At 35.2% G+C, this 24,156-nt stretch overlaps 1 protein-coding gene and 1 pseudogene across 2 annotated transcripts in view; one reads left to right on the top strand and one right to left on the bottom strand.

The window, feature by feature from the left end:
- Positions 1-24,156, top strand: part of XRN1 (5'-3' exoribonuclease 1) — a 117,137-nt gene that overhangs the window by 75,791 nt on the left and 17,190 nt on the right. Inside the window, exons 30-36 of one of the 2 annotated variants that reach the window (XM_012647443.1) lie at positions 130-199; positions 2,445-2,652; positions 3,725-3,820; positions 9,661-9,769; positions 19,688-19,749; positions 22,110-22,229; positions 22,689-22,848. In XM_012647443.1, coding sequence (XP_012502897.1) covers positions 130-199; positions 2,445-2,652; positions 3,725-3,820; positions 9,661-9,769; positions 19,688-19,749; positions 22,110-22,229; positions 22,689-22,848 — 825 coding nt within the window. The remainder of the gene's footprint in view (positions 1-129; positions 200-2,444; positions 2,653-3,724; positions 3,821-9,660; positions 9,770-19,687; positions 19,750-22,109; positions 22,230-22,688; positions 22,849-24,156) is intronic. The other variant, XM_012647442.1, reaches the window with a different exon arrangement.
- Positions 18,552-19,028, bottom strand: LOC105812894 (annotated as a pseudogene).

Below are 24,156 nucleotides of genomic sequence, written 5' to 3'. Positions count from 1 at the left end.
TTTTATATCATATCCTGAATTTTCAAAATAAATGCTTCGAAGCACTCCAAAAACTTATCTGCTGAATTTTCATCATATAACTATTTAGTGTCTCTCTCTCTCTCTATCTCTCTCTCTCTCTTTTAACAGCTAATAGAGAAGCTGATGTACTCTTTGAAGTATTATTTGATGAAGAATTTCCCGGAGGCTTAACAATAAGGTTTGTGTTTCTAGATGACAGTTGCACTTTATGAATATGTCCATGTGGTCAATGAATTTGCATTACTTGTTTATTTATCCACAGTTTGAGTTCATAGGATGTATAAGACATCATACTTGCTATGCTACTAGGGATATTATATTCAATAAGACAGACATACTTTCTACCCTCACAGAGCTTTCATTTTAGTGAGGGAGATAATTAAGCAACTGATCACAATATTAATTATCTAATTAAAATGTGACAAGTACTGGGAAGAATTGCATATTTCTATAAATAGGGAATGATCTGTACTGAGAGTTCCAGAAAAACCTCCTTGAGGAAGTGATATTTAAGATGGGACTTGAAGAATGAATTATAATTGACTAGGCGAAGAGGAAGGAGTGGTGACAAGTGTTCGGGAAGAGGGACTAGTATATGCAACAAAGGACATTTGGTTAAATAACTTGAGGAATAGAAACATCCTTTGAATTTAGTGACCTGTAAATCTTTGTCATCAGTTTTAGTGGAATCATGAGTACTCAAGACAGATTGAGGTGGTTTGAGGAGTGAACGGCAGGTGTAGTAATGGAGGCAGGAAATTGAGATGACCCTTGACAAGTATGACTATGAAGGGAAGGAGAAAAGATAACCAGAGGTTGGGTTTAAAAGAAGAGGGTTGGATTATTTTTAATTTAATGTGGGTGAGACTGAGTATCTTTCAGGGGAATTCTGATAGAAAGTTTAGTTATAAGAATAAGGATCATGATAAAGTCACCATGGTGTATCAGAAAGTGTGAGCTCTCTCACTTAAACACTGTGTTACCTAGGGTAGGTTAGTGAAGTGTCTGACCCTCAATTTCCTCATCCGTAATGAAGATACATATATTTCACTAGATTATGGGGAGGATGAAAGGAAATCCTTTCCAGTTTTCTCCCTTCTAAAAATCAGCTAGAAAACTGAACTGAATTTAGCTTAGTTTCTTTTTATTCTCTATGTTGATTAATGGGTAATTATAATAAAAAAATTAATTACTCTTATTTAACCTCATTTCATAAAATCACAATCTTTAGTCCTTATATCAGGTGGTCACCTGCAGGACACTATTATTGTTGCTTCACAACTTGAATATGCTTGTTACCCAAGGACTTTTGGCACTCTTCACATGCAGCAGCAGAATCTGGATTTTATTTTTCATGAAAATGTTTGATTACCAATAACTTTGGTTCACTAACTTTCAAAATAAACTTTTAATATAATTGTATATTTTCTTTCTCAGTGTCTTTTTTTCCCTTTCCTAGTTAAGGGCAGTGAATTTCTTGACTGATATTAATAAAAGGCTGTGTAAAAGATTACATGCCTGCAGTGTAGTCATTTCTGTAATGCAGAATCTTTAGTAAGTGTAGTTTTCATGAAAATATTTCTAGCAACATTGAACTTACAAAGGTTTCTCATAAAAACTCTACTTTTCTACTATCTTTCAATATGAGAAAATTGTATTCTCTCTTTATTTTTTTTGTTTACCTACATGTGACCAAAGAAAATTGTATTCTCAAAGAGAAAAAATTAAGTGATAGAGCTGAAAACTTATGACAAGAGAAGGCTTATTTTAATGTCTTTCAAGGCCGTGAAGGAAAGAAATCACAAATACTAGTCTCTAAAGCCTTCCCAGGTCCAGGCACAGAACTTTAAGATAGGAAAATGAGGATTAAAAAGGGCTGGACTCAATAGTTGATCAATTGAAAAATGAGATCAAAGCTATCACATATTAATATGTATCTTATTTCTTAGGAAGAGCCACATTGAGAATGGTTCCACAGTCAGGTAGCTCCTGGGCTTTCATAACCTAGACTGTACAAACCACAGTTGTTGTTTTTTAAGAAGTCTGACATTTAATTCATAAATATTCAGTTATACTCAGCAATTAAGATGCAAGCTTCTTAAGGGCAAGCCAACCCACACACACACACACACACACACACACACACACACACACACACACACACACACACACACACACACACACACACACCCTAGAACAGAACTGGGCTTTTTCCCACTTAGTAAGTACTGAATGGTTTATTAGGAAACTTTTTAGAAATGTATCATATAAAGTAAGATCTTTCTATGAGTTAAAGTTCCTCTACTGAAATAAAAAGTAATGTTTATTTCTGCTGATGGATTGTCAACCCAAAAATTATTTGATTCTTCTTAATACATTTAGTATTATTTCCCTCTGACCCTTATGTAACTTTTTACTTTTAGATGTTCACCGGGAAGAGGTTATCGACTGCCAACAAGTGCCTTGGTGAACCTTTCTCACGGGAGTCGCTCTGAAACTGGAAATCAGAAGTTGACAGCCATTGTGAAACCACAACCAGCTGTGAATCACTATAGCTCAAATTCACCAGTTTCATCTGGACATTTAGGATACCTAAACCATTCCCCCCAATCACTTTTTGTTCCTACTCAAGTAAGATTCTCAGTCTTTTAATTTCTCTCCATCCCTTTTACAAATCACAGCAAACTTTGTAAGCAGAAACATAATTTGACTTAGTTTTCCTTTTTTATTTAAAAAGTTTTGCTTCAAGTCAATTCCAGATTTGTTTTAAAGATAGCAGGCTAGTAAAAAATGCTATCAATAATACTTACCTCTCTTATAAAATTATACTTACATTAGAGAAGAAATACATTTATTTAAATAAGGAGCTTGAAAATGTTCATGTTTTCTTTCCAAATTAACATTTAATTTTTTTCTTACGTAATTTAAATGTCCTATGTTAGCTATGAATGACATAAATTTGAAAGCTGAAGAGGAGAGGACTGTATCACATTTATCACAAGCAATTTTCAAGTCCCTACCATGCAACTCATGGATGATTTCCTTTATTTCATCTTTCTGGGGACAAAAATTGATTCGTCTCATGTGAGACACTTCATTTAATTCCATGGCCCCAAATCTTGTTTTAACCACATTTTTTAACCCAAGTAATACATGTTTATTATAGACCAGTTGGAAAACACAGATAAATAAATGATAACAAAGGAAATGCAAGAAAAAAACCTCTCAAATCTCATAGGTTAACCACTGTCAAAATTTGGAGCATATTTTTTCAGAGTTTTAATCTACATGAAATTGATTTATCATAATAATTTATTAGATTATTTTTGTGTAAAATGAAGATTTTTAAAATAAAATATTTAGTTGTTAGGGTGAGATAATATACTAGTACATTAAAAGACAAAAATATATGTTGGTGGGCATATTGATTCAGTATCATCTTTTATAGTGTTTGTTATGCTTTAAATACTTTTCAGTAAAACCATCCAAAACCAATTGCATATGAAAAAGACCAGTTTCACTCAAGTAGAATACTTTTGTGATGATTATGCTGAGCTCTAGAAAGAACTGAGAGATTTCAGATAATGAAAGTTAGTTTAATGTCCTGTTCACCACTGAATAACTTCAATAAATTATTTGATTTTTAATATGAATCTTTATTTCTTCATTTCATTGCCTTAAGAAATTGTTTGTGCTTTGCTAGGTACCTACTAAAGATGACGATGAATTTTGCAACATTTGGCAGTCCTTACAGGGTTCCAGTAAGGTTCAACACTTTCAGCCAACTGTACCAGAGAAGGTTAGTATTCCTTCTTAAGAATGCAATGATTTTTTTAATGAAATCTCAAAAAATAGAAAATAAAATTTGATCATGAACTTCCATAATTCTTTTCAGACATATATAAAAATTTTGGTCCAGTGAGTCAGAGTATAGATAATTTCTCTTTTAAGTCAGTTTTGGGGTTTTTTTAGTTGTTCACAAAGTCATAATAACTATATTTTAAATTCAACAAAGTCCTTAATTGCTTTTATTAATTTATTCTTTTCCACTTGAATGTATAACTTTATGCTGGCAGTTGGTTATCTTGAATATAAATGAGCAAGTCCACATTCCTTGATAGAGATTAGAAGAGGAGAGAAATGCTGCTAAAAGAGTAGAGACTCAGACAAAGAAAGGAAGGGAAAAAGGAATGAATTCCTACATTTTTTGCTAGTTACCTATATTCTCAGCTAAGGTCAAAAAGGAATGTTCTGTCAAATTTATAAACCAGTAACCTATACCATCAGAGCCTCATTTATTCTAATGTCCTACAGTGAAGGTAGTATTGTCAGAGCTAGAGAGGAGAAAATTGCAAAGGGAATGATGGTAAAATAAACATAAAGAATGAGGATGACAAGATGCACAGGTCTCCTCTGCCAGTATGCTATTATAAATTTTCCTTAGATCATCCATAAATCCTTTCTGTCTAAATGTAATCCATATCCAGATTTTCCAATTCATTCTTCTGGAATCTTTCATTATCTTTCATTCAACACATATTTATTGAGTGCATACCATGTACCAGGCATTGTTCTATACAATGAGAATTTAGCAGTAAACAAAAGGAAAATCCTGGCCCTCATAAAATTAGTATTTTAAGAAGGAAAGGCCAATAAGATAAATAAATTACATGGTATATTAGAAGATAATACCTTAAGTTTGAGGAAATTTTCAGGAAAGGAGGATAGGGAGTATTGAGCAGAGGGGAAGTAAGGTAAATAGAATGATCAAGTAACAATTTGAGCAAAGATTTGAATGAAATTAGTGGGAGAGAGTATTCCAGACAAAATCAAAAGTCTTGTTGTGGGGACCATCCTTGGCATACTCAAGGAAGAGAAAGAAGATCCATTGTGGCTGAAGCAATAGAATGACTTATAGAAAATGTGGTTAGAGAGGTGACACGTTGATATTGTATATGACCTTCCAGGCCCATTATAGAAACATTGGCTTTTACTCAGTGAAACAGGGAATCAGTACAGGGCTTTGAGCAGCAGAGGGACATGATCTCTGACTTATATTTTAATAGGATCACTCTGGCTGCCATCTTGAAAATAGAGTATAGAGGAGCCGGAGTGGAAACAGGTTAGTTAGGAGACTTCTGTAATCATGAAGGTGAGAGGTGATATGAATTTGGACCAGGATAGCAGGAGCCTGTGAGAAATGGTTCAATTCTAGACATAGTTGGAAGAGATTTCCAGCTGATGACGAATCGGATATAGGGGTAAAAGAGAAAGGAAGGAATAAAGAATGTGATTCTTAAGGTGTGTGTAAAAAAACAGAGTGGCTATTAATTGAGATAGGAACAATTTCAGGTCAAGTAGGTTTGTGGGGGGAGATCAAGAGTTCAATTTTGGACATGATAAGTTTGAAATGTATGTTAAGCATTCAAATGGAGATATAGAGTTGGACATTTGAGTCTAAAGATCTTGGAGGACTGGAGAGAAAAATTTGGCAGTCATCATATATGTATGTCTGTATGTATATGTTTGTGTATGTATTTATATCTATCTATCTAAGGATGTAGACAGAGAAAAGGTCCCATGACTTAGCCTTAGAGCATTCCATCTTTACAGAGTCCAAGAGATTAGGTGAAACTGAGAAAGAAGACAGAAATAATAGCCAATGAGACAGAAAGAAAACCAGGGAAAGGTGGTGTTCTGATTCCAAGTGAAGAATAGATGTGAGGAGAGCAGAGTGATCAATTGTGTGAAGTGCTGCTGAGGGATCAATTAAGATGAAAATTGAGAATTAACCATAGGGCTTAGCACATGAAGGTCATTGGGAATCTTTAAAGAATAGTTTCAGTATAGTAATGGGAATGAAAAACTAATTAGAGTGGATTAAGAAAGGGAGCAGAGAAATTGGAGCCAGCAAATATAGGCAATTCTTTCAAGGAGTTTTGCTCTAAAAGGTATTATTACCCTGTGTCCCTTCTTGCCTTTACTTGTATATTCAGTATCTTTATTAATTCCTGCTCTTCCAACCTTTCACTAGGGACTGCTCCCCTAAACTCAACAATAATTTTGTTTTCCCTTTTGCCTTACTGCTTGACTAATGACTTTGACTCTTAGCTCTCTGTTAAGTACAACTAATATGTCTTTGGCTCCAACCTCTCGGTCAAGATTTAATCCAAAATCTCCAGCTTTCTAGAAGACAGATGTAGCTGAATATTCCACCATCATCTCAACCTTTAGATGTCCCAGAATTGACCTCATTTAAAGCCTCTTATCCTTGTTTCTGACACCACCATTTCCCCAGCCATATAATCTAAAAAGCTTGGAGTCAAAAATTTTTGCTTCCTCTCAATTTTTTTTCTTTGCAGTGAAGATCCTAAATCTTTCTTCTCCTTCTTAGTTCCCCAAAATGGACTTTAGATTGTCATCCTTGGCCTAGATTAGCCTCCTCTCTATCGTCTCTATTTCTTATCTCTTTGACTTATAGTCCTTCTTACCTACTACTGCCTGATTAATCTTAAAGACCCTTTCACTTGTGTTAGCTTCAAGGCATAATTGGGCAAAATACCTCCTGGGTTTGAACTCAGTTTATGCCCTGAAGCAGTGTAGTGGGATAAGTATGGTATTGGACTCAGAATCAGGAAATCAAGTTTTGTGACCCAAATTGAGCAAATCTATTTCCCTGGGCCTCTGTGGGCTGATGTATAAAATGAAGGCATTGGATTTAGATGATCTCTGAGATCTTTTCCATCCCGAAAATAGTGTTGCTCTAGTACTCTAGAATGTATAGGGCTCCCTGTTTAGTACTACTGGAATCCAACCTCAATTCCTCAAACTAGTATCTAAGGCCTTCGGTAATCTAACTCTACCTAATTCATATAAAGTATGTTCAACTATTTGGTAAAATAGTCTGATCCAGTCAGATTAGTGTCTTTACTTTCCCTTTTCCCCACAAACAAATGATTCCCATTTTGGGGTTATATGTTCCTTTTTTGGTTTTTGTTCTTTTTTTTTTTTTTTTGAGACAGAGTCTTACTGTGTTGCCCAGGCTAGAGTGCCGTGGCGTCATCCTAGCTCACAGTAACCTCAAACTCCTGGGCTCAAGCAATCCTCCTGCCTCAGCCTCTCGAGTAGCTGGGACTACCCGCATGCGCCACCATGCCCGGCTAATTTTTTCTATGTATTTTTAGTTGTCCAATTAATTTCTTTCTATTTTTAGTAGAGACGGGGTCTCGCTCTTGCTCAGGCTGGTTTCGAACTCCTGAGCTCAAACAATCCGCCCGCCTCGGCCTCCCAGAGAGCTAGGATTACAGGCGTGAGCCACCGCGCCCGGCCTTGGTTTTTGTTCTTTCCGCCGAGAATACTCTTTCTTCTCTCACTACCAGCATCCCCCTAGGTCTCAGTTAAGATCTGCTATTTCTTGATAACTACTTGATTTTCTCATCATCTTCTGTGTGCAGCTCCTATTACTGGGTGCTATTTCACTATTTATTTCAGCTGAACCCTCCCATGTTGTATCTCTTGTATGTTCCAAGAATTATGAGCTGCCAGATATAACATTTCTATCCATGATGATTAATAAGTAACCTAGACTGGTATTCATCTGATGAGCAAATTCAAGAGAAGTCACTGTAATTAAAAAAAAAAAATCAAGATTTTATTGGCAAAACATGACAGTATGACTAACACAAATAGCTTCACATAGATATCAAATAGAACAACCCAAAGAACTATACTCAAAACCATAATATTTGCTTTCTAATTAAACTTATGGCACACATTTTCTCTGAAGTGATACCATGAGTATGGGGTTTGGAGTTAGAGCTCAAATGTCAGCTTTCCCACTATTTAGTTCTGTGACCAAATTACTTTATCACTTTGAGCCTCATCTATAAAATGGATTCAAAATATAACATAGCATTATCATGATGATAGCATTGCTATAATGATATTAAGATAATGGATACAAAGTTTATTTTACTATGCCTGGCACGTAGTAGACACTCACATGATATTTGTTCGTACTTATCATCTGTTGATCCTAATGTGTTTTTTTTTTCCATGTTGGAGTGATCACCATATAGTATTGATCCTAATGTTTACATTCCTTTCCTCAGTGTCAGAACTCCCTGTGATGTACTGCTATAGTCCAAAACCCCACCAGCCGTTGTACTATAATAATAGAAATCTCATGCCATTTTGACTCTTAAAGACTGAAGAGCCCTGGGTGTTTTCCTGTGCATGTGAGCTCATTGGATCTTCCTTCACATTATTTTGCATATCACAACTACTTTGGAGCATGCCCACTACCAGCTAGGACATAATATGTCTTTTTACCCAGTGTTCATTTGTCTGTGCTGAGAAGAAAATAAATAGGACCTGCCAAAAGCAAAACTGTGAACTAATTAATTTGTATTGAGCTTCTCCAGCCTCCACTATTCCTTCCTCTTGCTGCTTCAACTATGGCAAATTGGCTATCCCTTGTTGCCTTCAGGCTTTTTCTCCCTATCAAAAAACAAAAGAATTTGATAGAATCTTTATATTTATAGGAAACTTACTCATGCCATTTTGCTAATTATATCCATTTATGAAGTGTCTCAGTTACTGTAACTTTATAATCAGACTATCTGGTAGTGAATTCTTTCATCATTTAAAAACCTTGAAAATATAAATATTAATAAAAATCAGGTGTTGGGAGAAGGAACATATAAATTGGCTAATATCTTCAACTTTCTTAACATAGAGTCAGAAATGATAAATTTTTTTCAACTTTTCAATGGAAAATTTTAAACATAAAATCAAGAAAATAGTATAAATGAACCCACAGATACTCAGACCCTACATTGCCCATATCTAATCCTATTTCTTCTATAACTCCTGCTCACTTCCCCCCCCCCCCCCCACCCACCCAAGAGGTAGGATTATTTTGAAATAATTCTAGAGGGATCTTTAGAAACTGGTATTTCTATCATGAAGAGACGTTTACCTAAAGTTTAGTATTTTCCTTAGTTTCTGCATTTGTTAACTTCAAAATTAGATTTAATTCTTTCTGTTGAAAATAGCATTTTTGGGCCAGGTGCAGTGGTTCACACCTGTTATCCTAGCAATCTGGGAGGCCGAGGTGGAAGGGTTCCTTGTGGTCAAGAGTTTGAGACCAGCTTGAAGAAGAGTGAGACCCCGTCTCCACAAAAAATAGAAAAATTTAGTCAGGTGTAGTGGCTCGTGCCTGTAGTCCTAGCTACTCTGAAGGCTAGGGCAGGAGGATTGCTCAACCCCAGGAGTTTGAGGTTACCGTGAGCTATGATCACGCCACTGCACTCTAGCTCAGGTGACAGAGTGAGACTCTGTCTCAAAACAAAAGAAAAAAAGAAAGTGCTGTTTTTGTAAAATGATTGTTTTCTGTGTATTTTGGTATCTAATGCATAGAGAAATGTCTGGAGTAATAGTCATTATGTTAATGATTCTGGTCGTGGAATTTGGATAGCTCTTAAAATTCTCTGTACTTTTCTGTAGTAAGTTTTTTTCTAGTGAGCTATATGATTTTTATAAAAATAATAAAGTGATCATTTATTAAAAATTGAGAAAAATAAGTAGTTACAGTATTAAGGTTTTATTTAACTAATTTATAAGAATTTTAACTTTCAGGGTACAGTTCTACCTCAAGAAATAAGACAAGTAAATCAACATCATAAATCTGGCTTTAATGACAACAGCATTAAATATCAGCAAAGAAAACATGACCCTCACAGAAAATGTAAGTTTTAAGTTAGAAAGGTGTGTTTGTGTGCTATCTGCTTCTTTTTAAAAAAACTAAACAGCTTTATTAAGATATAATTCATATACCATAAAATAAATTCATCCTTTTAAAATATAAAATATTTTTTGGTATTTTCACAAAGTTGTTCAACCAACACCACTATCTAAATTTAGAACATTTTTATCACCCCAAAAGGATACACCATACATGTTAGCAGCCACTCTTCCAGGCCCTGACAACCAGTAATTTACTTTCTGTCTCTATGGATTTGCCTATTCTGGATATTTCATATTTCATTTAAATGGAATCAGAAAATATATGACCTTTCATGGCTGGCTTCTTTCACTTGGCACAATGTTTTCAAGGTTTATCTGTGTCATAGGATGTACAGTCAGCCCTCTCTACCCATGGGTTCCTTATCAGATTCAACCAACCAAAGATCAAAAATGGGAAAAAAAAAAAATGGATGGTTGTATCTGTAATGAACATGCACAGATTTTTTTTCTTGTCATTATTCCCTAAAGAATATAGTAAAACAACTATTTATATAGCATTTACATTATATCAGGCATTATAGGTAATCTATAATGATGATTTAAAGTATATGGAAGATGTGCATAGGTTATATGCAAATATCACACCATTTTATATAAGAGACTTTAGCATCTGTCTGTGGATTTTGACATCCACAGGGGATCCTAGAGACAATCCCCTGCAGATACCAAGGGACGACAGTATCAGTACTTCATTCCTTTTTATGACTGAATAATATTCTGTTACATGAATACTACATTTTGTTTATCCATCCATCCACTGATGGGCATTGGGGTTGTTTCTACTTTGGGGCTATAATAAATAATGTTGCTATGAATATCTATGTACAAGTTTTTGTGTGAACATGTTTGCAGTTCTCTTGGGTATATACATATGAGTGGAATCACTGACTCATATGGTAACTCTGTGTTTAATTTTTTGTAGAACTATGAAACTGTTTTCCAGAGTGGCAATATACCATTTTACATTTGTACCAGCAATATGTGAGGGTCCAATTTCCATATCTTTCACTCATTTCTTATAGTCCATCTCTTTGATGATAGCCATCCAGTAGGTGTGGAGTGGAATCTCCTTGTAATTTTTGTTTGCAATTCATTAATGCCCAGTAATGTTGAACATCTTTTCATGTGCTTATTGGCTGTCTGTATATCTTCTTGGGAGAAATGTCTATTCAAATCCTTAGTTCATTTTTTTAATTGGGCTATTTGTCTTTTTATTCTTGATTTTTAAGGGTCCTTTATGTATTCTAGATACTACATTCTTACTGGATACATGATTTGCAAATATTTTCTCCCATTCTGTGGGTTGTCTTTTAACTTTTCTTTATAGTGTCCTTGAAGCACAAAAATTTTAAATTTTGATGGAGTCCAATTTATGTATTTTTTTCTATTTTGTCTTTGGTTGCTTGCGCTTTAAGGGTCATATCTAAGAAACTATTGCCTAATCCAAGGTCACAGAGAGTTACACTCTTCTAACTTTTCCTTCTAAGAGTTTGATAGTTTTAGATCTTACATTTAGGCCTCTTTCTATTTTGAGTAAATGTTATATATGGTATGTGGTAGGGGTCCATATTCTTTTGCATGTGGATATCCACTTACTCCAGCACCATTTGTTAAAATGACTATTCGTTCCTCATTGAATTCTCGTGGCACACCCCATTGAATAGTCTTCACCATACTTGTGAAAAGTTAACTGACTGTAGAGATGGGTATGGTGGCACACACCTGTAGTCTCAGCTACTCGAGAGGCTGAGACAAAAAATCACTTGAGCCTAGGAGTTCAAGTTCAGCCTGAACAACGTGGCAAGACCCCATTTCTAAAAATAAAAAAAATAATAATTGACTATAGAGGTATGGGGTTTATTTTTGGAATCTCAATTCCATTCCACTGATCTGTATACTTGTCTTTATGTGAATGACACACTCTCTTGATTACTCTAGCTTTGTTGTAAGTTTTGAAATCAGAAAGTTTGAGTCCTCTAACTTTGTTTTTCTTTTTTAAGATTATTTTGTCTATTCTGGGTCCCTTGCATTTGCATATGAGTTTTAGGATCATCTTGTCAATTTCTGCAAAAAAAGGCAGCTGAATTTTTATAGGGATTGCTTGAATCTGTAGATAACCTTGATATTGTCATCTTAACAATGTGACGTCTTCCTGTCCATGAACCTGAGATATCTTTTCATTTATTTAGGTCTTTAATTTCTTTACATGTCTTGTAATTTTCACTGCATAAGTCTTGCACTTTTTTTTGTTAAATTTATTCCCTAAGTCTTTTATTATTTTTAATGGAAAGAATGAAACTATATTTGTCAATGGAATTGTGTTCTTAATTTTGTTTTTGGATTGTTTATTGCTATTTATAGAAATAAAATTGACTATTATAAATTGATCTTGCCACCTTGCTGAACTTGTTTATTAGCCCTAAATTTTGTGGCTTCTGCAAAGAGAGATAGTTTTACTTCTTCCTATACACTCTATATGCCTTTTATTTCTTCTCTTGCTGTGCCTGGAACCACTAGTACAATGTAGAATATAAGTGGTGAGAGCATGTATACATCCTTGACTTGCCTTGATCTTAGAGGTAAGCTTTCAGTCTTTCACCATTAAGTGTAATGTTAGCTGTGAGTTTTTCATAGATGCATTTTATTAGGTAAGGAAGTTCCCTTCTATTTCTAGGTTGTTGATTTTTTTTTAATCTTGGAGGTGTGTTAGATATTGTCATATGTTATTTCTATGTCTTTGAGATAATCTGTGGATTTCATCCTTTATTCAATTTATGTGGTATATTCCGTTGATTGTTTTTCATATGTTGAACCACCTGTATATTCCTGGAATAAATCCCACTAGGCCATAGTGTATCCTTTTTATATGCTTACAGGATTTGATTTGCCAGTATTTTGTTGAAGACTTTTGTATCTATATTCATAAGGTATATTTGTCTGTAATTTTCTTTTTTTGGATGGCTTTGATTTTTGTATCATGGTAATACTGACTTCATAGAATGGGAAGTGTTCCCTCCTTTTCTATTTTTTGGAAGAGTTTGGGAAGTTTTGGTGTTTCTTCCTCTTTAAACATTTGCTAGAATTCATCAGTAATGCCTTGTGTACCTGGGCTTCTTTTTATGAGAAGTTTTTTGTTTTTTGTTTTAAGACAGTCTCTCCATGGTGTCACCTGGGCTAGAGTGCAGTGGCATCATCATAGCTCACTGCAACCTCAAACTCCTGGGCTCAAGTGATCCTCCTGCCTCAGCCTCCCAAGTAGCTGGAACTACAGGCATGTGTCACCGTGCCCAGCTAATTTTTTCTATTTTTAGTAGAGATAAGACAGGGTCTTGCTCTTGCTCAGGCTGGTCTTGAACTCCCGAGCTCAAGTATTCCTCCCTCCTCAACCTGCCAGGATGCTAGGATTACAGGGAATGAGCCAGTGTGCCCAATCCTCTTTAAATGGGAACTTTTTATACTTACTAATTTAATCTCTTGTTATAGATTGTCTTTTTCCACATCAGTCAGTTTAAATAGTTTGTGTACTTGTAGGAATTTGTCCATTTGATCTAGGTTGTCTAAATTGTTGGTATATAATGTCCTTAATATTTCCTAATAATCCTTTTTATTTCTGTAAAGTTGATGATAATATCCCCACTTTTGCTTCTGATTTTAGTTATTTGCGTCTTCTTTTTTCTTCGTATAGCTAAAAGTTTATCAATTTTGTTAATCTTTTCAAAAACCAACTTCTGATTTTGTTGATTTTTCTCAATTGTTTTTCTAGTTTTTATTTTGTTTATTTTCCCTCTAATTTTTATTACTTCCTTCTTGCTGTAGATTTAGTGTACTCTTCTTTTTTTAGTTTCTTAAGGTAGAAGGTGAGGTTATTGATTTTCTTTTTTAATATAGGCATTTAAAGTTATAAATTTCCCTTAAAGCACAGCTTTAGCTGCATCATATAAATTTTATATCAAGTTTTCCTTTTCACTCATCTAAAAATATCTCTAGTATTCTTGTGACTTTTTCTTTGACCCATGGATTATTTAGGAATGTGTTTTAAAATTTCCATATATTTGTGAATTTTTCAAATTTTCTTGTGTTACATATTTTAGTTTCATTTCTTCATGGTCAGAGGACATACTTTGTATGATTTCAATACTTTTAAATTTATTGAGGCTTGTTTTATTGCTTAGCATGTGGTCTATCCTAGATATTGTTCCATGTGCATTTGAGAAGAATATGTATTCTCTGTTGTGTGGCATGTTCTATAGATGTTTGTTAGATCTGTGTGGTTTGTAGTGTTGTTCAGGTCTTCTATATCCTTGTTGATTGTGTGTATAATTGTTCTATCCATTATTGAAAGTAGGGTATTAAAGTCTTCAACTATTATTGTTGAATTGTCTATTTCTCCCTTTAATTTCTGACAGTTTTTGCTTCATGTATTTGGGGGTCTGTTGTTAGGCATTTATATGATTTTAATTGTCATATTCTTGATACATTGACTCTTTTATAGTTATTAAGGATCCTTCTTTGTCTCTAGTAACAATTTTTATCTTAAAGTCTATTTTGTCTAATATCACTGAAAGGGGCAGCCTTAATAAAATAACAGGAAAATACCTAATCCCGCAATTTCCTTATAAACAGCTAAAGATCAATCATGAGCTCTTTCGTGTTCTCTGTTCTTTCTCTCCCTACCAGACGGATACCCTGCAGGGACTCTGTTTTCACAAACATCTGAAAAGAGCTGAAAGACAAAAAGAAAATGTAAAGCTTTCTCTTTACATTTGCCAGCTCACTACCCTTTAGAATCTGTTTCTGTAGCCTGAAGGAGTCCCTGAGAAGCCCCTGGATGAACACCAGGGGAGCAAAAGCCAGGCCTCAGTTTCCTGCCCAAAATCGTATCCTAAGGGCTAGATCACCCACAGGATCTTTGACATCCCATACCCACTTCTGTTGTTATCTGCCTGCTGAGAAGAGAGAAGCAGATGCAGCGTTCAGAATATCCTGTTAATTCAGCTACTGCCATAAATCATCTTCACCCCCTTTTTACAATTCCTAAATAAAAAACTTGAATACCTGATTTTCTCTGACAACATGGTCTTCCTCTTCTGCACTTCCTCCTCATCTCTCATGTTGGGCCCTTTCCAGCTTGGGAAAGTAAAATAAATTTCTTTCTATCCCAATGTTTATCTTGAGAAATTTTTCTCAAACCCATGTGCACCAGCCCACACCCTAACATTTTCCATACACACTTAAGCTCTTTTTTGAATATTGTCAGCATGGTATATCTTTTCCATCTTTTTACTTTCAACCTGTTTATGTCTTTGAATCTAAAGTGTACCTCTTTTAGAAAGCATACTTTCTTATTTCTTTGCATTTCTCATAATTTTTTATTTTTTTGAGAACTTGGCATTTTAAATAATATAATATGTTTACTCTGGAAATCAAATTCTTCCCACACAGCCCCACCCCAGTGCTTGTTGTTATTGGGAGTAGTTGTTGTTGCTTGTTGGTTTAGTGTCTTTTCTAAACTAATTCTGCATGAGTCTGTATTCTTTGTCTTATATGGTCACTGAAGTCTCTGCTTGGTTACCTTAGTGATCAGTTAATGCTTAGACAGATACTTCCTTAAATACCTCGAACCAGTAAGTCTCCCAATCATTGCTTAGGGGCTCTATGTATTTGATAGATCATGCCGTCAGTACTCAGCCAGGCAGTTGACAACTTTGCTTTTAGCCTTCACTTCTTGCTTGTGCAGAGCCTCAAAGTCAGCTGAAGATGAGAGCTTAGTGCCTTCTTAGGTCCTTCCTGAACATTCACACAACCCTGGGCATTTACATGGCTTCTAGATTCCCAGTAATATATCAGAGCTTTTCCCAGCCCATATAGACATCTCATACTCCAGCATTTCCTTTTAAGCCTTTTGGTTGTTTTTTGTTTGTTTGTTTAATTTTTTTGCCCAACTGTATTCACCACCTCAAGCAGCTGCAAAGTTAATCCATTGCCTGTAACTGTTTTCAAATATGACTTCTGGGGAAGTCATACTTTCCACACTGGTCGAGCTCGGAATCTGGTCAAATACAGACAGCCTTGCAAGTGAGTGATCCAGGGAACTGGCAGAAAGGTCAAATAACAATTCTTTGAGAATGCTTTGAAAGAGCTCCAGCCTCATTTTGAAAGTACCAAGCTATGGGTTTCATCACAAATGCTAGCTGTTATGTTTCAAGGGTCCATGGAGCTGAGAGTGGGAAATGGGACTAGGGCAAGTTACAACACCAAAAAGCTCACTATTCTTACTGAGATTCAGCTTTTTTTCCCTGAATAAACACTCCCCAGATTGCTGCAATTCTTTGGATAACTTCTATAGTTCTGAAAATTTGGATTCTGGTAATTTTGCCCATTCTCCTGTTGCTTTTATGGAACAGAGAATTTTTGGAGGTCCTTACTCTGACATTTTTCCTGATATCCCCTCACTAATTACTACTTGAGATAAATTTTATTTAGAGTGACCCAGTTACTTTTTTTGTTTATAAACACTTGCCTATTAAATTACTCCAAACTGTATTACAGGTTTTTGTTTAAAGTATGTACAAGCTGAGCATGGTGGTTTGTAGTGCCAGCTACTTGGGAGACTGAGGCAGTAGGATTATTTGAGCCCAGGAGTTCAAGACTGCAGTGAGCTATGATGATGCCACTGCACTCCAGCCTGGATGACAGAGCAAGACCCTGTCTCAGAGATAAAATAAAATAAAATATGTGCAAATATTTCCCTGTTAATATTCTCTCCTACATAATTTATATATTTTTACTCTTCATTTCTTCAGTAGTGTTTATTTACTGTGCACAGTTGGGAATGCAGATACAGAGATGAGAATTTTCATCCCATGGTTATTTTGTTCTTCTCCCTTGACCAAAGTATTTCCAAATTGCAGTAAATTATTCTTTATGTTCAAAATATTACTCATTTGTTTTTCATTCATTTACTTATTCAGCTGCTATTTATTGAGCTATTGTGTGAAAGGTACTGTTCTAGGTACTAGGGATACATGAGTGAATAAGAAGACAAGTTTTCTGACCTAATGAAGTTTACATTCTAAGGTGGAGACCAATAATAAGCAAGTAAACAATAAATTATGTAATCTGAAGTAATAATAAGTGTTATGATGAAAAATAAAGCCGATTAAGAGGATAGAGTGGGGTGCTCTTTTAAATAGGGTTTTTAAGGAAGGCCATTCTGAGATGCCATTCTAGCATTGACCCTAATAAAGTGTTGTGAGAGGCGTGAACTATGTAAAGCTGGCTGAAGAGCATTCCAGCAGAGGAAATATCAAGTGTAGAGCACTGAATCTAATTTATTATATATCCTTGGTGTTTTATGTATTTAGATATTACAGGTAGGATAGTCTTTTTAAATACTTTTCTAAAAAGCTATTTTCAGAAATTTGGGGGCAGGGGTACCTTTGGTTTAGTTTTATAACTGCTAGACCATTTTTTTGTATATCTATATGTTATTTTTGTTTCTTTTACTTTTTAAGTGAAATACAGATTAATGTTCCTATAAATCTGCTAAATATGGCTTAAAGTTTTTATATTTAATTCAAATGCATTGTTGTGATTTTTCTTCAAATTATTGTTTACATAAATGTATGTAAACTATTTGAGTTATTATGTAGAGTCCCAGTTAGTTTCCTTGTGTGTGTGTCTCTCAACAAATGTTTAATGTGGATACATGTCGGCTCACTTTTTCTTTTCCTTCATTTTATAAAATTACTTCCTCCCCTTCCTGTCTTCCTTATCTCCATTATCTTCCTTTCCTCCTCTTACCTGCCCCTCTCTGTTCCCTCTCTTACCCTTCCTTCCTCCCTTTGTCCTTCCTTCCTCTGTCTCCCATCTCATTCCCTCGCTTCTGTGCCCTTTCCCCTTTTCCTTTTCCCCTGCTTCTTTCTTCCCCCTCTCCTTCCTCCTTTACACCTCCTTCCTTCCCACTTTCCTTTCTAACATTCTTTTTTCCTCTTCTTTCCCCACGCACCTTTTTTTCAGACTTGCTTAATAAATGGTCCAGTGGTAGAAAGTGGTAAAAAATTAGTTATGATATGTCCATATAATCCAGTATATCTAATATAATAGAATATTATGCAATAATTACAGGCTGTGCTTTTTATGCTTTCCTTACCCCTATCTCCTTCATCTTCACATCCTGTCATTTGTAAAATCCTAACAAGATAATCTCTCAAATTTATCCTTTCCATTTCCCCTACCATCTCCCCCCAATATCCCTTTGACAGGACTACTAAAATAGCTGCCTAATTGGTCTCCTTATTTATTTATTTATTTGTTTGGGGTTTTTTTGTAAAGATTTGTTTTATTTCCAGTGGGGGAAGGAAGAGGATAAATAGAACTATTTTCCAATTTGCTCTCCACTATATACATACATACCCACATGCATACATAGAGATATATATGCCAAAAATACCCCAACAAAAAACCCAAGAATCAAAATCAAAACACCCTCGAACTGCACCAATACTTCATACTTTGACCAAAAGAATAGACTTTTGGAGGAAGTGCAAAATGCAAAATCAAATGACCTAAAAATGCTGAACAAACAGCATTATGAATTTATAAAATATTGATATTACTGAACTAGTAACAGGTAATGTTCTCCATGTCTGTAAAACTTTGGAACCACATAGCTGATTTGTTAAATCTACTCCATGCCAACTTCCAAAATTCAGAAAAAAAATTTAGTTAGCTTTATCTTTTGATGCCTCATCAAAGTTTTCTACAAGATCTGAAACGTCATCATCCCCCTCATCAATGGCTTATGGTTTGGGTGCTTTGCTATCCAAGACTTGCCGTGGGAACTGTTCAGCTAACTTCCTAAGGCTTGTTAAGCTGTCAGCACCAAGCTGACTTGATATTCTGGGAAGCATTTCTGTGATTGGTTTAGCTTCTGCATGACCAGTAATTGCAAAAGTGTTAGCAGACAGGGAAGCTTGGACTTTGGGATTGTAGAAATGAATAACTGTCCCATCATCTTAATCATGTTCATCTCTTCAATACCAGCTATATTATTCACAGCCCGTTTTTTTTAGAGAACTCTGAAGCTTTTTGTCATCAGCTGTAGCTGTTCTGTGTACAACCTTCTTCTTTCTGCGAGCTGTACCTTTGCCCCCTATCCGGACCTGAGGCTATAGTTTAGCTATCTTTTCTTAATTCATGCTGTTGGTAAATCTGAAGCAGGGAGGGTCCTCCAACACCAGCATGCAGCAAGAACAAGATCTACTTCTTTTTTTTTGTAGGGACAGGGTCTCACTGTATGGCCCAAGCTGATCTCTTACTTGTCTTCTATCTAGCTCATAGGCTATTGCCATATTTTAATCTTCCTAAAGCACAATTCTGACCAGATTATTACCTGCTCAAAACCTTTATCTGATTGATTGCCCATTGCCTACCACCTTAATGCCATAGTCTTCAATATTTTGCAGATTATGGCTCTAACCTGCTTCCTTAGTTCCCTTAAGCTCTATTATACTCCGTGGAACTGGTCTATTTAGAGTTACATAAACTCATTCTTCTGCTTCTATATCTTTTCTCTATTTCCTTTACTTGGAATACTTTGTCTGCTGTTCTGCCCTTTGGAAACCTACTGTCCTTCAATACCCAATTCAGATGCCACCTTTCCTTTTTCCCTATTATTATCTGTAAGTATCTCTTCTCCCCTTGCCTATATCATAGATTCCTTAAGATCAGAGACTGTGTCTTCTTGGAATTCTCTGAATTTTTAACACAATGCCTTGCTATGGTAAATATTTGATAATTTTGATTGTTGTGCAGTAAGCACTTTCATTGACCAAAATGCCTATTTTCTTGTCTCTAGTTAAAGAAGAATGTAAGAGTCCTAAAGCTGAATGTCAGTCACAAAAAATGTCCAATAAGCAGGTAAGCTTTCTTAAAATCAGATTTCTAGTAGCCAATTTTTATACACTTGGTGGCTCTGTGGCATCTGACTTGAATTTTGCAACCTTTTCAAACAAGTCTGTAAAGTATGTGACAGAAGGGTTGCTGGAGATAGGATGACAGTTACTTGAATGGGAGGTTGCACCTGAAATCCTGATTCTGCCATTTAATAATTAGATGGCCTTGACCAGTTCGCTTTACCTCTTGCCGCCTCAATTCTTCATCTTTAAATAGAGATAAAAATATTAATCATTTGGCCAGGCACAGTGGCTCACGCCTATAATCCTAGCACTCTGGGAGGCCGAGGCAGAAGGATCGCTTGAGGCCAGGAGCTTGAGACCAGCCCGAGCAATAGCAAGACCCCATCTCTATGAAAAATAGAAAAATTAGCCTGGCATGGTGGTGTGCACCTGTAGTCTCAGCTACTTGGGAGGCTGAAGCAGGAGGATTGCTCAAGCCCAGGAGTTAGAGGTTACAGTGAGTTATGATGACCCCACTGCACTCTAGCCTAGGTGACAGAGCAAGACCCTGTTTCAAAAAAAAATTTTTTTTTTTTTTTATTTCAGCATATTATGGGGGTACAGATGTTTAGGTTATGTATGTTGCCCTTGCCCACCACCCCCCCCGCCGCCTAAGTCTAAGTTTCAAATATGTCCATCCTTCTGGTGGTGTGCATAAAAAAAAAATTTTTTTTGATCACGTGGTCTCTCTCTGTGTATAGTCTATGTGTATACACGTAGATAGACCTATGCATATATTGTAAAACAATATGGAAATATATATTTACTTACACAGTGAAATTATATGGAACAACATAGCAAACCTAGCAGGGTAAATTCTGTAGAATTAGATTGGCATAGCAGAAGGTGAAACCATTTATGTCTTGTTTTATGTAGCCTCTGCTGTTTGATAAGGATTATATATGTTAACATATTTTATAATCAAAGAATAATACATTTTTGATCTAAAAATATTTTACATCTGTATTTGTGCTAAGTACACTTTTCTGTATGCATATTTTAATACACATTTTTTAAAAATTGATCTCATATAAGATAGTAATGTGTTAAATTTATAAAAAGATGTCTTAGCAGAATATTTGGCACATTACAGGTTCTCAGTAAATGGAATCAATTAATATTTAGATACTAGTAAATGGTTTAGCTACCTAACTTTTAAGACTCTCCTTTTGAAATTCTTACATTATAATTTCCTTTCTTCTAGAAAAAGGATTGATAAACTTTTTGTATAATAGACCTCTTTGGTGAAGCCCATAAACTTTTAGCAAAGACATTATTATTCTCAGAATAATGTTTTTAATGCTAGAATAAAATATATAAGATTTTAAAGAAAACCAGTTATACTGATATACAGTTAGACTCACCATTGTGGTTTTCTTAGTTTGGGCTGCTACAATAAAAATAAAATAAACTGTGTGACTTGAACAACAAACATATATTTCTCACTGTAATGGAGGCTTGGAAGTCCAAGATCAAGGTGCTGACAGAATAATGCTTTTAATGCTAAAAAAAAAAAAAAACTGTAAGATTTGAAAGAAAACCAGTTATACTGAAATGCAGTTAGAATCTGGTGAGGTGCTAGTGTGGTGAGGCCTCCCTTCCTGGCTTTCAGATGGCCTGTATTCTCATATTCTAACATGCAGGGAGAAAGAACTCTATTCTATTTCTTTTCTCATAAGGATACTTACGCATCATGGGGTCTCCATCCTCATGACCTCATCTAAACCTTATTACCTCCAAAGGGCCCACCTCCCAATACCATCCCATTGGGGGTTAGAGTTTCAACATAGGAATTAGAAGGTAACACAAACATGCAGTCCATATCACTGGTTTATTGCCTCTATTCATAATTAAAGGGAATGTTGAATCTCATTTAGAGGTTAATGAAGATAAAGATGTAATTTTTCCCCATTAAAGTTCATAGATCCCCCTTTTCTTCTTACAATATAAAAGGGAAAATAACACATAAAAAGTTTTCCAAGTTTAATTTAGAACACTATTAAGTAGTAACTATAAATATATTTGCACAAGAAAAGCTCATTCTTACTTTTTTATAGACTTTTGGAGGGCCTGCCAAATGTAATATTAAGCTATTGAAGAGAAAGGAAAGTCCAGAAGTCTCAGAAACCCAAAAGGTTGTGACTGGTTATCCAAATGCTATTGATAAGGTAAAAGACCATATATTCAGTTTCTCTTCCCAAACTTTAACACCTGGGAAGATGATTGAATGAAAATTGAATGACCATTTTTGTACATAAAACTCTTAGTTTTTTCTGTATTCTTGTACTTTCATCTTCATGCACAAAATATTTATTCTTCTAGACTAACTCTGGAATTGAGAACTTTTTAGCATCCTTGAATATCTCCAAAGAAAATGAAGTACAGTCATCTCATGGAGAGCCTCCAAGTGAAGAGCATTTATCACCACAGTCGTTTGCTATGGTACGTATTTTGTAGGAGCTTTTTTACTATGGTAATTTCTCTGTTGTTAGCCATGCATATATACCCCATGCAACTGTTCAAACATTTTTCCCTCATGTAGGCTGGTGTGCTGCATCATTATTGTCATCCTGTGAGGAAAACCAGGCTGCCTTGGGCAATTGAGCGATCTTTTTCCTTTTCCTCTTTAGACCATAGCTCCTCTGCTTTTCAAACATTGCAAATAGGTAACTGGGCCAAAAGTTAAGCAGAAGGATACATATTGTTTCCATAACTGGAAATGTGGGTATTCATTTCAGTTCTTGACTATTGATTTTCCTTACTCTCTGTCTGAATGTAGCTAGCATCTTAATTTTTAGCAGCGTAACTCTTCCAAAGAAAGATCAATAAGTTCTAAAAAACTAATGTTGGATTTTTCTCTCCCCACCCCCACCACATCCATATGAATAATTTTCAAAAAAGAAGGGAACGCGGATGCTTAAAGAAATTCTAAAAATTGATGGCTGTGACACAGTGGACCACAAAAAGGAAATGAAACAATTGGGTAATGAAGTCACTGTTTCTTCTAATAGAAGAGATGAATATGGATCATCCTCACAGCCTAAACAAAATAAGAAATTAGGTAAGTAAACTAGGTACTATTGCTAATAATGAATATCATTTAAAAAATTCATTTCATTTTAATCCTGTGCTTTCTAAAGATGAAATTACTTTTATTTTTAAAAGAATAATTTTTATATTTGTGTCAGTTATATAACTATGTAACCAATATATAGTCCCTAAATATCTTCTTGTGATTACTTAAATTGTACTGTTACAGATACTATAACCCAAACTGATACTGATACTGATACCCAAACCTTGAAAGATTTTCACATCTTAGCCTTTTTACTCAGTAATTTAAAAATGTTTGTATAACTTAAATACATTATTGAACTCTTCTAAAATTCTTTTTTCCTATTTACAAAATGAGACTAATACATTGCAAATGACTGTTGTGATAATTATATATCAAGTATAAAGCAATTAGGACTATGTCTGACACATCATTGCCAATAATTGATATTAGTATTGTTAAAATAACTTGACTAATGTAAAAATAGAAAAAGCTTTAAAATCAATTAAAAATCATGAATGGAGGCAGACATTGGAAAGTGGATCATTACCTTAAATCTGTGAAGCCTATAGTATAATATCTGGCACGTGACTAGATTTCAATAAATATCCATCATATTTTCTCCTATGCCAGGAGTAGTGTTTTGTCTCTGTAATTATCTGCCAAAGGCTAGCAGGAAGAATGACTAATATAAAAGTGGGTATGGAGAGAAGTTTCTCAGAGAAGTAAAAAAAAAAAAAATTTGGAATAAGTAGATCTAAATTTATTAAGGATCAAAATCTAGAACAAAAGCAGAGCCTAGCTCCATTTATATTCCAGTGAATAGTAGGGTAACTAACTAATTAAAAATTCCATAAACTATTAGGAAACTAGTTAATTACTTATCATAGTGACTGGCATGCTCCTGAAATAGAGCAAAATAAAACTTTAAAACAAAATTGGAGGCCTCGCACAGTGGCTCACACCTGTAATCCTAGCACTCTGGGAGGCCAAGGGGGGAGGATCACTCGAGGTTGGCGGTTCAAGACCAGCCTGAGCAAGAGTGAGACCCCATCTCTACTAAAACTAGAAAGAAATTGGCCAGACAACTAAAAATATATAGAAAAAAATAGCTGGGCATGGTGGTACATGCCTGTAGTCCCAGCTACTCGGGAGGCTGAGACAGAAGGATTGCTTAAGCCCAGGAGTTTGAGGTTGCTGTGACCTAGGCTGATGTCACAGCACTCTAGCCTGGGCAACAGAGCGAGACTCTGTCTCCAAAAAAAAAACAACAAAATTGGATACAGAGGTCCCACTGTTAAAAACAAGACCTTT

Source organism: Propithecus coquereli, unplaced genomic scaffold (assembly GCF_000956105.1).
Source record: "Propithecus coquereli isolate 6110/MARCELLA unplaced genomic scaffold, Pcoq_1.0 Scaffold268, whole genome shotgun sequence".
NCBI lineage: Eukaryota > Metazoa > Chordata > Mammalia > Primates > Indriidae > Propithecus > Propithecus coquereli.
Note: the sequence above shows the minus strand (reverse complement) of the source record. Positions and strands in the feature narration are given on the sequence as shown.